This window comes from Ursus americanus, chromosome 29, assembly GCF_024610735.1.
Source record: "Ursus americanus isolate L20-20 chromosome 29, mUrsAme1.1.p, whole genome shotgun sequence".
Taxonomy (NCBI): domain Eukaryota; kingdom Metazoa; phylum Chordata; class Mammalia; order Carnivora; family Ursidae; genus Ursus; species Ursus americanus.
The window spans coordinates 33,087,432-33,103,868 of NC_142155.1; the positions used below are offsets into that span (position 1 = coordinate 33,087,432).

The 16,437-nt window shown below is 51.1% G+C and overlaps 1 protein-coding gene across 1 annotated transcript; it reads right to left on the bottom strand.

The window, feature by feature from the left end:
• Positions 1–2,221: 2,221 nt before the first annotated feature.
• PTCRA (pre T cell antigen receptor alpha) lies at positions 2,222–7,633 on the bottom strand. The gene is made up of 5 exons (XM_045805060.2): positions 7,576–7,633; positions 5,365–5,424; positions 4,688–5,008; positions 3,807–3,851; positions 2,222–3,153 (listed from the first exon to the last, which is right to left on the bottom strand). Exons 1-5 carry the CDS (start codon positions 7,631–7,633, stop codon positions 2,768–2,770), a joined length of 870 nt encoding a protein of 289 aa, XP_045661016.1. The 3' UTR covers positions 2,222–2,767.
• Between the last annotated feature and the right edge of the window lie 8,804 nt (positions 7,634–16,437).

The window sequence follows — 16,437 nt, forward strand, 5'->3', positions numbered from 1 at the left end:
CCCGGTGCAGGTGCGGAAGGCCGTCTCCGTCCCTCTCCGCCTCCTTGCACGTCACTTCCCTCCTGGGGTCGTAACGCCGCAAACCGTTAGTGAGCACCTGTTTTTAAATTTTGTTACTATTATCATTGTTGTTATTGTTGTAATTGCTAATCACTAGTAGGCGCTGTGGGCGAGACCTTGGCAACTCAAACAGTCCCCGGCCTTCAAACTGTTTTCATAATGCCAAGTAATCCTAGATTGGTCCCCTAAGATCTAGAACAAATCACCTCCTCTCTCTGACTCGGTTTCTTTTCTTTTCTCCTTCCTTCCTCCCTCCCTCACTTCCTTCCTTCCTTGCTTTTAATTTTTAAAGTAATCCCTACACCCAATGTGGAACTTGAACTCACAACCCCAAGATCAAGAGTTGCATGCTCCACCAACCGAGCCAGCCAGGAGCCCTGAGGCTCAGTTTCTAAATGTATGATGACAAAGGATGCTCCTAGCTGCTGTTCAAGACTTGCCTGATGCTGGAAAGCTTGAATGGGTTTGTGGAATTAAAGCTTATTAGCAGATTGTAAAAAATTCACACATTTTCTTTTTAGTATGTAACCTTAGTTCTCTTTTCTGCCCTATTATTGATTTCTTTGGATTCTGGGCTCTCACAAAGCAGGAATTTGGCTAATGAACAATTGTATTTCCTTTCCACCTTCCCAGGAATAACAGGGTCCCTGGCACAAGGAGATGCTCAATGGGGCCCCATCTTCTGTCATCAAGAGGAGGACTTTCTGGGTCTTTGGGGCTGCATCAGACTGCCCCTGAGCTCAGTGTCCTATGGACACACACATTCTGGGAAGTTGTCTGCAAATTACACTTTTGTCCACAAGACCCTGCTCCCCAGTGCCTTATGTTTCCTTCCTGGAGGTTGGATATTAATGCTATCTTACGAAGACTTCAAAGGACTGATGCTCAGCCTTTCAACTTTTTATTTCCTGATCTTAGCTTCTTGCTCAAAACAATTGTGCCAGTGACAAGGCACTTTGGATATGCAGGGGCTGTGGCATGTAGAATTCTATAGCGCACAGGTTCAGGACACCCTCCTGAGGGCCTCCATCTTCTCTAGGCTTCGTAAGACTTGGGGAGACTCAGAGCCTGGCCAAAGCCCTTGATTTACCTAGGCCCAGGAACCCTCCTGGGAAATAACTTTAAGCCAGCCCCAGTAGGGACTGAGCCTGGAGCAGGGCAGGATTGGGGAACTGGAGCATGAGGAGCAGGGATGTTGAAGCTAAAGGAGGCTCTGCTTCCAGAATGAACAAAAGGACCTCTGAGGGGACATTTACTAAGGCACTAATTACTTTGGCAGGAGCTCTGGACTCAGCATCTGAGCTGAGGGCTGGGAAGGGACAGTGGCCAGAGAAAATCTGAGGTTATAGCTGGACATGCCCGCACCCCAACCCAGCCTATTCTTGCCTCAGTCTGTGTGACGGGGAAGGAGCAGGCCATGTGGGGGTGGTGGTCAGAGTCACCCCGAGGAGTTGTGGGATGCCTCTCCTTGAAGAATCTAGAAAGAGGCAGGAGCATCTCCTGACAGGCTGGTGAGAGCTGGGCCGTGCAGAAGACGGGGAGGGTTTTCATGGAACAGCAGCTGAGAGGACATAGAGGCTCCGGGCAGCTGGAGATGGCACTGCCACCATGAGCGGGTGGGATGTTAGAGCATAGTTCGCTACCGCCACCTTGGGGGAGGGAGACTAAGGTAGAACCACTGGTCCGGCAGACTGGCCTGTGCTGCCCAGGGGACACCTGGGTTCACACGAAAGCACCCGAGATTCCTGGGGGTGATTACTGAAGAGAGGAACCCCTGGAAAGCCTGGACCTCCTGCCAGTGCTGGAGAAACGGGCCACACACTCTACTGTGGGGACTCAGTATGCTATCAGCGCAAGAGCTCTCTTTAGGCAACAAAACAGGGGCGCCTGGCTGGCTCAGTCAGTTAAGCGTCTGCCTTTGGCGCAGGTCATGATCTCAGGGTCCTGGGATCAAGCCCCACATTGGCTCCCAGCTCAGTGGGGAGCTGGCTTCTCCCACTGCCTGCTGTTGCCCCTGCTTGTGCACGCACTCTCTCTGACAAGTAAATAAATAAAATCTTAAAAAAAACAAAAAATCTCTTTAGTGCCTGGCTCAAGGCTGATGCTCAATAAATATTTGTTAAATGAATAATGACCCTTAATTGATTAATAAGGTGTAAGTTTGGAATTAACAGCCATGCTCTTGGCATTGTACACGATCCTGTTACCCTGGGTTCCTGGCCCCGGTCGTTTCTGTCAAGTCTGTACAAAGCTTCACATCGGGCCCAGCACCCCACCTTCCTGGCTTCCTGGGCTCCTTGCCCTGACCTTTCGCAGAGGCTGGGCCAGGGTGAGGAGACAGAGGGGGGGACCTCTTCCCATGCCTGGCTGTGGGAGAAGGAGACAGAGGTAGGACAGCGTCCTCCCCAAACCCCGGCATCACTCTGCAGTTCCCAGAGTCTCACCCTCAAGACGCCCTCTTCCTCAAGGGAGCCCTCCCAGATTTCTGCCTTTTCAAAATCTGCCGAATTCCCACCTCCCCGGGCAGACACGAATTCAAACGTTTCATTTGTTTGGGTCATTTCGGTTCTCCTTTAATTGTTCTGAGTTCTCTGCACCTCAAACGTCCCAGTACCTTCAGCACACCACCCTCCTCCCTCAGAAGGCCTCAGTCCGAGGCGGGAGACGGGGCCCAGCACTGGAAACTTCTTCCGCAGGAGGAGGCCGGTCACACACAACTACTGCGAGGCTTGCGGAGGGAATACGGGCGGCTCAGGAGCACCAGGCCCAAGTCGGTGGGTTGAAAGCGTCCCCTCCTCGCGGACTGGGCCCCGGGGCTCCTGGCCCGGACGGCGGGGCTGCGGCGCCAGGCGGGCGGACGCGGTGAGCCCTGGGCCCGCGGTCCCCCCGGCACTGCGGCCAGTCCAGGCGTCGGGCGGAGGCTGCGGGAGACGGCGGTGCGCCCGCGGGCGCGTGGGGCGCGTGCGGAGCCGGGGTCCCCCCGCGCGGACGGCGGCGCACGGAGGCGGCCGCAGGTCAGGAGCACGTCCGACAGCAGCAGCTTGAACAGCAGCAGCCGCAGCGCCCCCAGCCGCACGGCCTGGCCCCGCAGCCCTGCGGGAGCGAGACGGGCGCTTAGGGTCCGGACGCCGGCTTCGGCCCCTCCCGCCCGAGAAGGTTCGCCGGGGAGGAGGGGCCTCGTCCTCTGCCGGTGCCGTTCCCCAAAGCCGGGGGAAGTCCTCCCCGTGTCTAACCTCAGCTCTGCCTGGTAATACTAACACATGCCTTCCTGGCCTTCGTTTTATTTTATTCCCCCCCAAACCGGGAGGGGGGGTGGGGAAGCAGGCCAAGCAGGAATTAGCGTCTGACGCAGAGGAGAGTAACCAGCCCCATATTCTCTGTGCGGTGAGGAAGTGGAACCCGACTCGGGGCTCTGTCTGGCGGCTGGTGGGACTGTCTACCACCCAGTCTCCCAAGGCTCTGATGCTGACACCGTCCATCTGGGCTGCCCGAGGAGAGCTTCACGGAACCTTCTGTTGGCTGTCTCCCACACTTTTCAACTGGTGCCCAGGAATCAGTCTGGGGCAGAGGACCCACTCCCATTTACCCACGGGTAGGCCGAAGCCCAGGTTTGTCAGCGCCCCAACCCAGCAAGGCAGCCTCTTCAGGGAGCACCCACCAAGCCCCCCCCCACCTTTCGCCCCCCACGAGTGGGACCGTCAGGCCAGATCCAAACAGGGTTCAAGATCCTGGTCCCCAGTACTCACCCCTGAGACGCTCCCAGAGGCAGGTCCTGGCTGAGGAAGCCTCTCCTGGCAGCCAAGGAGAAGAGAATGAGTGTTTGGGGATGGGCTCTGCCCTCCACCCAAGCTCTGTGCCCCAGGCCTGCAAAGCAGCTGTGCGCGGCAAGTTGGCGGCAGGAACCCCGGGCCCATTCGCTACAATCCCTCTCCGGGACTCAGATCCTTCTCAGTCCCCGCGGTTCACTAGTCTGTGCTCAGGGCAGGGGCTGGGGAGGCTGAGGTCCCTCAGCGCTTTTAGACAAGGACTTGGATTTCCCTACCACCCTTCTTTGAAAGGCAGGGCATTTATTCAACAAACATTCCCATTTGGAAGACGCCAAAACTACCACAATCCAAAAACAGGAAGTAAGTCATCTGGTAATAATAATAGCTGGCGTTGGACGTGTCCCTTAAACATCTCTGTGCCTCTAAGATGGGGAAAACAGTGTGACCTACTTCATGAATGTAAGGGGTTTTGGACAGTGCCTGGCACGGAGTAAGCAGTGACAGATGGTAGCCTTTCATTATTCGGCTATCGTTTGGTTCTTGTAGGTAGGGTGATGCAGATACTAACCTTAGGTCCCTAAATCTACATATCAACCCCAGGAGACAGGAGGGAGGCGGTAGTGTTACCTCTTGGAAGCCATGCATCAGAGCCTGGATTTGAAGGAGATACTTGAGGTCTGGGTATTTGAGGGCCCTGAGGCCACCCTGCTCTGAGCCCACACATCACCTCATGCAGATGGTGGGCATGGGGACACCCTCCATGCCCCCACGGGAGCCTGCCCTGTCTCCCACCATGTCCTGTTTCCAGCAGGTGTGGGAGGGGCAGGAAGCACCCACAGGGGCCCAGGCTCCGTCCCCACCTGACAGCTGTAGGGGCCGTGTGCGCTGGCTGCGGTCGCCAGCCTCAGGCCCGGTGTGGCAGACCAAGTTTTCCCAGGCTGCCAGCTCCTCAGAGGGCAGAGAGAGCTGAGCCAAGCTAGTCCAGGTGCCGTCAGCCTCTGGGGAAGGGCCGTAGGTGAAGGCGTCCAGTGAGCTGCCATTGTCGGCTGAGAACCAGATGGGGCTCTCAAGGCCAGGGGGTGCGACATCGAGGACCAGGCAGACCACCAGCGTCTGCTGCTTCCCATCCACCAGCAGCGTGATTGGTGGGGCCAGAGAGGGGAAGGGTGTGCCGCCCACACCTGTAAGAGAGCACGCACCTGTGGGGGGCTGGTCTGTCCGTGCCAGCATCTCATAACGGGCTTCCATCCATCCATCCAGCTGGGCTTGCTTCCACCATCCATCTCTCCTTGCATTTGCCCATCTAGTCATCCATCCTTTCCCCAGCAACCATCTTTCCTACATCTATTCTTTCTACCTTCGTCTGTCCGTCGGTCCATGCTTCCAGGCCTCCATCCGTCCCTCACCCATCTATCCTATCTGAACCTATCTGTGCCCGGAGCTCGGGGTAAAACACCGATGAAGACATTGCCCCCGCCCTCAAGGAACTCAGTGCCACGGGGAAGACAGCAGATGCACAAACGAATCCTCGCAGTACCTTGTTGTGCTGGCCTGGGGAGGGTAGTCACCGCTGGGGGGGCGGGGAAGGAAATAAGATCTGCAATGAGATCAAAGAGGGTTTTGAATGTGTCTGTAACTTTTTGTTTCTTTTATCTGATTCAAATATGGCAAAATTTAAACCATTGGTTAATCTGAGTGGAATATGCATAGATGTTTATTGCATTATTCTCAGTTCTTTTCTGTAGCATTTTTTTTTAAGATTTTATTTTTAAGTAATCTCTACACTCAACATGGGGCTCCAACTCACAACCCCGAGACGAAGAATCCTATGCTCTTCTGACTGAGCCAGCCAGGCGGCCCTCAAGTATTTTTTAAAGAGCTTTATTCAGGGGCACCTGGGTGGCTCAGTTGTTAGGCAACTGCCTTCCGCTCAGGTCATGATCCCGGGGTCCTGGGATCGAGCCTCCAGTTGGGCTCCCTGCTCAGCGGGGAGTCTGCTTCTCCCTCTGCCTCCGCTGCTCCCCCTTCTTGTGCGCGCTCTTACCCTCTTTCTCTCAAATAAATAAAATCTTTTTAAAAAATTAAAGAGCTTTATTCAGATATAATTTATACACTATACAATTCACCCATTTCAAGTGTATGTTTGTATTGTTTCATAGTTAAAAAAATAAAAATAAATCACATGGGTACTGCAAACATCCGCCCTGTATTTTCCAGGATAGTCCTGATTTTCCACAATCTTTTTCTTTTCAGTAAAGATGACAAAATATATAATAACCAAAATGTTATTCTTGGATATTGGATATTTTTTCATATAAATAAAATCTCAGAGGTTAAAACCCACAGACAAGGGTGCCCGGGTGGCACAGTTGGTTAAGTGTCCAACTCGGTTTCGGCTCAGGTCATGATCTCAGGGTCATGAGATCATCAGATCTGCACATAGCTCGGAGTCCGCTTGATAGACTCTCTCCTTCTCCCTCTGCCCCCCTCAAATAAATAAATAAAATCTTAAAAAAAAACCAAAAAACCTCACAAATTCACACCTTGAGTTAAATGCAGTCAGGCTAAAGAAACACCCCAAAGTGCAGGAAAGGACGCCAGAGAATCCTGTGGGGACTTTGGGAGGGGCGTGCTCAGGAAAGGCTTCTTGAACGTCAAAGAACAGATCTAGAAGCATGTGGCCGGTAAGTAGCCTACGCAGGATTCGAACTCAGGTCTCTGACTCCTGCTCCCATAGACGACTGCACTTGGAAGGATGACTAAGATTTTGCTACATGACACAGTGATTCAAGCCTGGGACATGGCCTCAGGCAGAGCTGGTTGGACTCCTGACTTGTCTGCTTAATTTACTGAGTCTTAATTGCTGCATCAATATAACGAGGTTAATAGCACCAGCCCAGTAAAATTGTTGTGAAGAATAAAGATCATGAAAGACAAACACCTCGGCAGATAAGTATTATTATTATCTACGCTAATATTAATAAGACATGGCAAACAAAGGGAATAGAGAAAGGACCCTCGGCCTCCTGAGCCTCTTCAGTTGTACGGATAGAGACACTCCCCAGGCTGAGTTTAGCATGTGCCTCCTCCGTGAAGCTGCCCAGGATTGCTTCTCCTCACCCTGCCTGCTTCCTTCTCAGAGCTCGGACCTCTTGCCATGGGCTCTCCTTGCTCCACGTGGATGGGGTTTATCTTCCTAGCAAAGGAGAGCTTGTGAAAATACTGGGGGCCAGCTTCAGATCAAGAAGATGACCTTCCCCCACCACATACATGCAAACATGCACGTGCTTCTAGATAAAGCTGGAATTCTCTCCTCTAAACATAAGTCCTTTGACTCCATCCTTGATCTTTGAAGAACTGAGGGTAATACCCTTGGGAAGTCACTGGGCCCTTGCGACCTCCCCTGAGAGCCCACTGAGAAGGGGGAGCAGGGAGTGAACATGAGACATCGGAATAGGGCAAGCTGAGGGCAGGAGGGGGGAACAGGAAGGACAGGAGAGGACCTCACAATGTTGCCCGTGTCCTAGCCCTGGCTACCCCATCCCCACCCTCCCTAGATGTCTTTCCGGCTGCAAGGCAGAATACGATGGGGAAGGAAATGGTGGGCTTATGGTGAGACCCTCCCCAGGGACCCAAAGAGCTCTCTCCTGCCCTCCCGCATCCCACCTCTACCCGGGAGGACCAGACCTGGAGAATGGGCTTGGGCAAACTAATGGGGCACAGAGAGGGCTGCAGAGAGGGGGCTTACCTGTGGGCAGGGCCGGACACCCGAGGGCCAGGAGAAGCAGCAGCCAAGTCCCGGCCATGGCCCTCCTGAGAGGGGAGGCAGGACCCAGCTGCAGAGCCGGGGTGTGGGCTGTGGCTGGAGGCGCCCGCAAGACTGCCTCCCAGGCCACAGGCCCAGCTGCTCCTCGGCTGCTCCACCGCCGAGCCGAGCCGTTTCCCCCAGGGAGGAGCCCCCCCCCCCCCCCCCCCCCCGCTTCCACCCTGGCCCTCAAACCCAGTCCTCTCTCAGGGGCCGGGATCGCAAGGTGCCACTCCCACACCCCACTCCCTCCTGTAGAGCCTTTCCCCAGTCACTGGCTCTGCCATCTACAGGACACAGGGCACCAGGCAGTATGTAAGGCCTCACGTTCAGCCCGTCCTTGCAACTGCTGTGAGCTCACGTCACAGGTGAGGCCGGGGAGGCTCAGAGAGATTGAGTGACCTGCTCAAGGCCTCACAGCTGGCAGGTGGCAGAGTCGGGGCTTGAACCGTCTCCTGATGGCTGGCCTTCCTATAGCCAAAAAGCCCCACGCGCTTATTTCCCTGTGGTTACAACACCCCACACCCACACATCTAAAAATACAGTTTATTTCTTAGAGCAGTTTCAGGTTTACCTTGAAATTTAGGGGAAGTTTTGGAGATTTCCCATATATTCCCTGCCTCTTTCCTTGCACCCCTTTTAAAAATAAACTTTTGGGATGGGGCGCCTGGGTGGCTCAGTTGGCTGGGCATCTGCCTTCGGCTCGGGTCATGATCCCAGGGCCCTGGGATTGAGCCCCACATCGGGCTCCCTGCTCAGGGTGGGGAGCCTGTTTCTCCCTCTTCCTCTGCCATTCCCCCCACTTGTGCTCTCTGGCTCTCTCTACCTCTCTGTCAAATAAAAAAAAAAAAATCTTTAAAAAATAAAATAAACTCTTGGGACTCCTGGGTGGCTCAATGGGTTAAACATCTGCTTTTGGCTCAGGTCATGATCCCAGGACCCTGGATCGAGCCGCATAAGGTTCTCTACTCAGTGGGGAGCCTGTTTCTCCTTCCGGCCCTCCCCTTGCTAGTGCTCTCTCTCTTTCTCTCTTTCTGACAAATAAATAAAATCTTTAAAAAAATAAAAATAAACTCTTTCAGGGATGCCTGGCTGGCTCAGTCGGTAGAGCTTGATCTAGGGGTTGTAAGTTTGAGCCCCACATTGGGTGTAAAGATTACTTAAAATGAAATCTTAAAAAAAAAAACCTCTTTCTAAATGCTGTTTTCAGTGACTCTAAAACTAAATTTTAGCTACAGCTGTCATTTTGACTCTGCAACTTCACATCTAGGTGTATATCCTAATGAAATGATAAGACAAAGATTTATGCCCAAAAATATTCTTCGAAGTATTATATTCAACAAACAGGAGAAACAATGTAATTGCTCAATGATAGGGGAAGGGCTAAATGAATTAATGTTTGGTTTATCTGTATTAATGGATATAATAGAGCAGCTTTTAAACATTGTTTTTTAAAAGATTTTATTTATTTATTTGAGATAGAGCGAGAGTGAGAGAGAGCGAGCACACACGAGGAGGGGGGAGGGGCGGAGGGAGAAGCAGGCTCTCTCTAGGGCAGGGAGCCCCACTCCAGGCTCAATCCCAGGACAATGAGATCATGACCTGAGCCAAAGGCAGACACTTAACGGACTGAGCCACCCAGGAGCCCTGAAAGCAAACCAAATATTAACAAGAATTATCTCTGCATGTTAGAATTGTGGACAGTTCTAATTTTCTTCTTTATAATTGTTTATCTTTCAAATTTTCTACCATGAACTTGTACTATTTTAAAAACTGGGAAAATAAATATTATTTTTAAAAACTTCAGACGTACTATAGTTTACTTGGCAATTTCCTTATTGTTAGACATTTGGGTTTTCCAGTTTGGAGCAATGAATATCTTTTTCATAAAGTATTTTCCAAATTCTTCCTTATTTCCTTAAAAAAAATATCACCTTGAAGTCCTCTGTGATTTTTGTTTGTTTTTCACTTAACTTAAAACTTTTTCTTTTCGGGGGCGCCTGGGTGGCACAGCGGTTGAGCGTCTGCCTTCGGCTCAGGGCGTGATCCCAGCGTTATGGGATCGAGCCCCACATCAGGCTCCTCCGCTATGAGCCTGCTTCTTCCTCTCCCACTCCCCCTGCTTGTGTTCCCTCTCTCGCTGGCTGTCTCTCTCTGTCGAATAAATAAATAAAATCTTTAAAAAAACAAAACAAAAAACCTTTTTTTTCAGTTGTGGTAAAGTACACGCAACATGAAATTTACCAACGTAACCATGTTTAAGTGTACAGTTTAGCGGTAGTAAGTACATTCACATTGTTGTTAGAACGTCACCACCACCCATCTCTAGAATTATTTTCATCTCGTAAAACTGAAACTCTGTCCTCATTAGACACTAACTCACCATTCTGTCTCCCTCCAGGCCCATGGCAACCACCATTCTGTTTTCTGTCTCTATGAATTTGACTACCTCGGTAAAGTGGAATCATGCAGAATTTGTCATTTTGTGCCTCACTTATTTCGCATAGCATAATGTCATCAATCATGTGTGGCAAGTGTCAGAATTTCCTTCTTTTTAGTAGGGCCGAATAATATTCCATTGTACGTATATACTGATGTAGAAAAGATGTTTGGGTTTGAAGCCGACCACCAAGAAAGAATTCTTGAGACGTCTATGGTACGGAAAGGTGATTTTATTAAAGCACAGGGACAGGACTCGTGGGCAGAAAGAGCTGCACTGGGGTCATGAGGAGTGGCCCATTCTATACTTTCAAGTTGGAAGCGGTTAGGGATAGCGTAAGTCTCTAAGGAATTTTGGAAGCAAGGTTTCCAGAACCTGGAGAGGGCTAGCTATTGTTGGGAAAAGGTCATTTATCACCGTCTAATAAAACCTTAGTCATGAGACCCTTCAGATGTATATCGGTGGGGCATACGCTTGGGGGATGATCGCCAACATGTATCTTGGGGGTGTAGAGATAAAGGAAATTTCTAAAGGAACTTGTACACATTAAAGTAGGCTTATAGGATCCTGGGGGTGGGTGGTAGGGCTAGGATTGCCTTTTGCTCTTAGCAAAGTGTCAACATCAGAGGCAGTGTAGTCCCTAGAGGAATGTCACTCTGCCTGTTTCAAGGACTTGGCAATGGGCTGTAGGCAGTGAGGAAATGTAATAATTTCTCTTCTGCCTTGGTTTCCCACATCCTATGCCACATTTGGCTTCTTATCCATTATCTCTCAATGGTCATTTCTCAATGGTTGCTTCCATGTTTTAGCTATTGTCAATGATGCTGTTGTGAACGTGGGTGTACAGATATCTCTTCAAGACCCTGCTTTCAATCCTTTTTGTATATGTACCCAGAAGTGGAATTGCCAGATCACATGATAACTTTGTTTTTAATTTTTTGAGGAACTGTCATACTGTTTTCCAGAGCAGCTGGACCATTTCATATTCCTACAACAGTGTACAAGGGTTCCAGTTTCTCTACATCCTTGCCAACGTTTGTGATTTTTTTTTTTAATAGTGGCCATCCCAGGGAAGGTGAAGTGTTATCTCACTCTGACCTCAATCTGCATTTCCCTAATGCAGAGCATCCAAGTCTCCCCGATAAACATCTTTTATACTAATTTATATTCCACCACCATGTATGAAAGGCCACATTGTCCCCCCAGCATTTGGCATTCCCTAAAAAAACAAAAAATCCTAATCTAATCAGTTAAAAAATGGTATCTCGTTTCTCCGACCACAACATTCTTTGCTCATTTCCTCGTTTCCTTCATTGTATTGTTTATTGCCCTCTTGCCGTCCTAGTGTTTTACTAATTTTGTAAGAGCTTTCACATAGCAACCATACCAGTCCTGGTATATTGCACTTGCTGAAGCCATTCCTAGTTCATTGGCTACTTTTAATTTCACTTTTTTCCCCAGGGGCCCTGGGTGGCTCAAAGTTAAGCATCTGGCCTCGGCTCAGGTCATGATCTTGGGGTCCTGGGATCCAGCTCTACATGGGGGCTCTCTGCTCAGTGGGGAGTCTGCTTCTCCCTCCCACTCTATCTCTGGGCTCTCTCTCTCTCTCAAATAATTTTTTAAAAAATCTTTAAAAAATATTTCACTTTTTCTCTTAACTGACGATTTTTTGTTTTGTATAAACCAACGCATCCATCTTTCCTAATGGGAATTGCCTCATCCCTGTCAAGTCTAGAAAAGTCCTTCCCCTGCTAGAGAACCCATACATTCTACTGTCTTTCTGTGCCTGTGACCTTTAATCCCCACGACGCTACCACCGTTTAACACTATCAGGGATTAATTTTGGTGTAGGATAGAAGATATGCATCTAAATTTCGTTTCCCCCCTAAAGATCTAATCGATGACCCCAGGATTACTAATTGAATAATCCTTCCTGTCCCTATTATTTGTGAAACATTCTCTACGTTAATATCTTTTATGCTGGCGGGTTTATTTCTTCCTGGCTCCCCGACTTCTTTATTCTGGTGCCAGCGTCACCCCATTTCCGTCGGGACGGTTGCTTTAATAGTGTGTGGATTGCACCCTCTGACGTGGGGTGGGAGCCCCGGCGCGGGCCGGGCTCCCCACCCCCCTTTCGCTTCGGGCGGCTTGGAGGCCTGGGGAGCCACGTGTTCCCAGGCGCAGCCGGCGCCCAGGTGCGCTCGATCTGCGCGGGCTCCCGCCGGGAGGGGGCTGGGCAGGCAGGTGTCCCTAACGACTCTCCCGCCCTCCAGCCTGGGGAGGTGCTGGCTCGGGCTCCGTTACCACATTACAGATGGGGAAGGAGCCCTCTGGCCTCTTTAGGGTTTGAAGACCTTCCCCGGGATGGGGAGGCAGGATTGTGGGGGGGCCCTGCCGGCTCAGCTACGCTTCCACTGGCCCCCTCCCCGCTCCCGGCCGCAGGTCGGCTTGCAAGCTTTCCTTGCCCGCTCTCTCATAGGTACCCTCCTTCCAGGAACCCCAAGAATCTCCCCCTGAGGCCACAGTCTTGCTGACCCTAAAGATGCCTTGCCCAGGGCGGAGAGGTCGCCCCGACACGCCGGCCTTGAATCTCAGAGCTGAAATCCTTCTCTGAGCTCCTCACTTGGGATTAAAGCTGCCATTTGCTGACCCGCTGCTAAGAGCCAGGTCCTGTTCACAGACGGCTCATTTGATCCCCACCATCACCTATCAGGTGTCTGCATCCCTGTTTCCAGTTGGGGAAACAGACTCAGGAAAAGGCAGTGATATAGCTGAAGATTCCTTTGCAGCAAGCACTGGAGCTGGGAGCTCACTACAGGGACCAGCATGCTTACAGGTCTCTCCCCTGGATTCTTTTTAGGAGCTTGTCCAATCGGAGTACCCATCTGAGTGCCTGGCACACAGCAGATTATCCTTGTCTCCCCCTTTTTTGTCAAATGCACAGAGAAAACCAAGGGCCCTTCTAAATTGAAATAAGCTGCATAGGACGTGAAAAAGAAAATTAAGGAAAAGTAGTAGTGTTTATTGGAAAAAGACCACCGTTATGACCAAGCGATTACTGATTGTGAATCTGACCCATCCAATTAGAAGACTGCAACCAGAGGGGCAGATCCGTGTGTGTGTGTGTGTGTGTGTGTGTGTGCGTGCACGCGCAAGCAGCAGCAAGGAAAAGTCTCCTCCAGTTACTACTGACAGGGGCATCTATTTCACCGATCAGATAAAAATCCTAGCAGGATAGTTATAATACAAAATAAAAATCACCTGAATGTTCAGTAACAGGAGAGTAGCTAAGGGGGCGCCTGGGTGGCTCAGTCGGTTAGGCGAGGCTGCCTTTGGCTCAGGTCATGATCTCAAGGTCCTGGGATCAAGCCCTGAGTGGGGCTCCCTGCTCAGCTGGGAGCCTGGTCCTCCCTCTCCCTCTGCTCCTCCCCTGGCCCATGCGCACCCTTGCGTTGGCCTCTCTCCTTCTCTCCTATATCAAATAAATAAAAATTAAAAAAAAAAAAAAAACCCGAGGAAGCAGCTAAGCAAACTAGGGTGCCTTTATATGATGAAATATTATGCAGGTCTTAAAATAGCCTTGTCATTTACTGGTGTCTGTTTTATGCCAGGAATTGGGGCTGGGGATAATAAGACAAAAAGAGATGTTCCCAGCCGTCAAGCAAGGAGACAGGCCCACAAACAGATAAGGGACTTGGAGCATAAGAGACACCATGACTGAAGTGAGTGAGTGTGTGTGTGTGTGTGTGTGTGTGTGTGTGTGCAGGGGTAGAGACTGGGGTCTTGGGAGAGGGAGATCATCCTTCTGGAGTTGGTGTGAGCATTAGGAAAAGTGATTCAGGAAGATGACACCCTGAGCCAAGTCTTGATTCTTTCTGAAGAGTTGATGATGACATGGAGAAGTGTTTCAGTCATGATGCCAATTTAAAGACGATTAAGATGCGTATGTGTAGTACGACCTAATGTCCAGGGGCCACCACCCGCTTTGGCTTGCTTAACACCAAGTGTGATTTACATGAGAAAGAATTTAGAGAGTTTCATCTTGCGTAGACTATTGTTATTTTGGGTTTTCTGATGCTCACTGCCAAAACTAACCCTAACTCAAAGACATAGTGTATGTCCCAGGGTCCTAGCAGGTAGCAGGAACACAGATGGGGAATTGGAAGAGAGTTTAGTAAAAGGACTATTTAGGGGCACCTGGGTGGCTCAGTCAGTTAAGCATCTGCCTTCGGTTTAGGTCATGATCCCGGGGTCCTGGGATCGAGCCCCGCATCGGACTCCGCGCTCAGTGTGGAGTCTGCTTCTCCCTCTCCCTCTGCACCTCCCCCCACTCATGTTCTCTCTCTCCCTCAAATAAATAAATAAAATCTTTAAAAAAAATAAAAGGACGATTTATAAAGGTGTGGGTAGGGTATGGAGGAATGGCTGAAACAGCACCCCACAGCTATAAGGCGGGGTGTCAGCACCTGAGGTCTGAAAAGGGGAGGTGGGGAGCACTTACCGGCACCCAGAGCCAGAAAGAGCTGTGTGGAGAGGGCTCCTGGCAACAGCTGCGACCTTCAGTCAGTGGGCATGGTCCATGCTGCTCTGGCAGGTAGGAAAGTGGGAGAATACATTCCCTGACTTGGGCACCCTCCCATCTGCTGACCCCGGCCGTTGCCCCCCTTGGCTGAATCCATGTGGAGGGTGTAGGAATCCTTTGGTGCAGTTCAGATTCCCAGAGCACAGCTGGTGTGTGTGGGGGTGTGTGGGGGTGGTTCTGAAGGGCCACAGGGAAGCGCCTCTTATCTCTTGTCCAGATGAAAAACCCATGCCCCCAGCACAGAGGACACACCGTGTCCCATCAGCTACTATGTCAGGGAGAGGGGATGTCCGTGTGACCATGCTGCCACTGAAACCTAAAATGTTAGCCACCACCGGTGTTCTTTACTAAGTTAGCAGGGGAGAACTGGGAGTTACAAGGCCTAAGTTCAACTCACACCTGTCTGCTTTCACCCCCAGTGACACATTCTTCCTATCCTTTGCCAGCACCAGATTCTTTACCTGGTGGGTGGCTCAAACTTTTTTTTTAAGGTTTTATTTATTTATTGGACAGAGAGAGACAGCGAGAGAGGGAACACAAGCAGGGGGAGTGGGAGAGGGAGAAGCAGGCTTCCTGCCGAGCAGGGAGCCCGATGTGGGGCTCGATCCCAGGACCCTGGGATCATGACCTGAGCTGAAGGCAGATGCCTAACGGCTGAGGGGTGGCTCAAACTTTTATTCCTAGAGGGTCTGAGTCCCTAGGCGGCCTTGACTTTGTCGGGCTGCTGAAGTTTCCCGTTAACCTGGACCACTGGTTGGAGGATTATGAAGAGGGACCTCAGTGAACCCCCTGGGCCCCAGATCCAGCCCCACCTCTATGAGGCAGTAGCAACATAATTTTCTCTAGTAATTGGGTCTAATCAACTGAGACGTTCCAGAGGCACCTTTCTCTGCCTGTTGGATCAATAGGAGCAGAAACCAAAATGGCCAGGGGCCATCAGCTTCCAAGTCATCAGTACTACGATGATCGTATGGTGGAAATGTTTCTCCCTTGGGCACTAGGGTCACCAAGCTCCCTGAGTCCGTTCCATTATTGGAACGGGTAGCAAAAAGTTCTTCCAGTAGGTTGTAGACTTTGAGGTGTAATAGTGAGGACCCTGCCACTACCCCGACCTCTTGGCTCTCGATGACTGTGCCTGGCTCTGGTGAAGAGCATACACTGCCTCCAGTAGGACAGCCCCAGCCCCTGGCTCGGTGCAGCTTCTCAGCTACGCTCTAGATGAGCCTTCAGCAGGTCAAGCCACCATCTCATCCTGCCAGCTGCTTCTGGGTCACGGGGCACATGGTAAGACCAGCGAATTCCTCGGGAGTGAGCTCATTTGTACATTTCCTTGGCAACGACATGCGCGCCCCGGTTGGAGGTGATGTGACGCGGCATGCCACGGCGCTGGGTAAGGGATTCTGTCCATCAGGATACCTGATGCTGGCAGAAAGGTGGTGCTGACAGAAGTCGGAGGGAGAGAAGGTGAATTCATACCTGGAACATGTGTCTGTTCTCAGGATAAAGCGCAGCCCTTCCAGGCTAGGAGGGCCCAGTCAGCTCAGTCTACGAGCAGGTGAGAATGGCGCCCAACTCGGGACCCAGCCTGGGCTATAAGTAAGACGCGTGCTCGGCACCGGCCACGGCCAGCTAGCCTCAGAGAGGGAAGACCATGTCACTGAGCCAAAGCAGAGCTCCCACTGCTGCCGCTGCGGGTCCATCGAACAAGGCCTACAGTGCCTAGGGAAAGAGGCTGACCAGGGTCCACAGGACGGTCCTTGTGTCCAGTGGGTGACCACTGTTT

Coding starts and splice junctions, on each gene's coding strand:
- PTCRA (XM_045805060.2), bottom strand. CDS start 7,633: ATGGCCGGGACTTGGCTGCTGCTTCTCCTGGCCCTCGGGTGTCCGGCC. Junction 3,852..4,687: donor ACGGCCCCTACAGCTGTCAG/GTGGGGACGGAG, acceptor CTTGGCTGCCAG/GAGAGGCTTCCTCAGCCAGG. Junction 3,154..3,806: donor CCTCTGGGAGCGTCTCAGGG/GTGAGTACTGGG, acceptor TCGCTCCCGCAG/GGCTGCGGGGCCAGGCCGTG.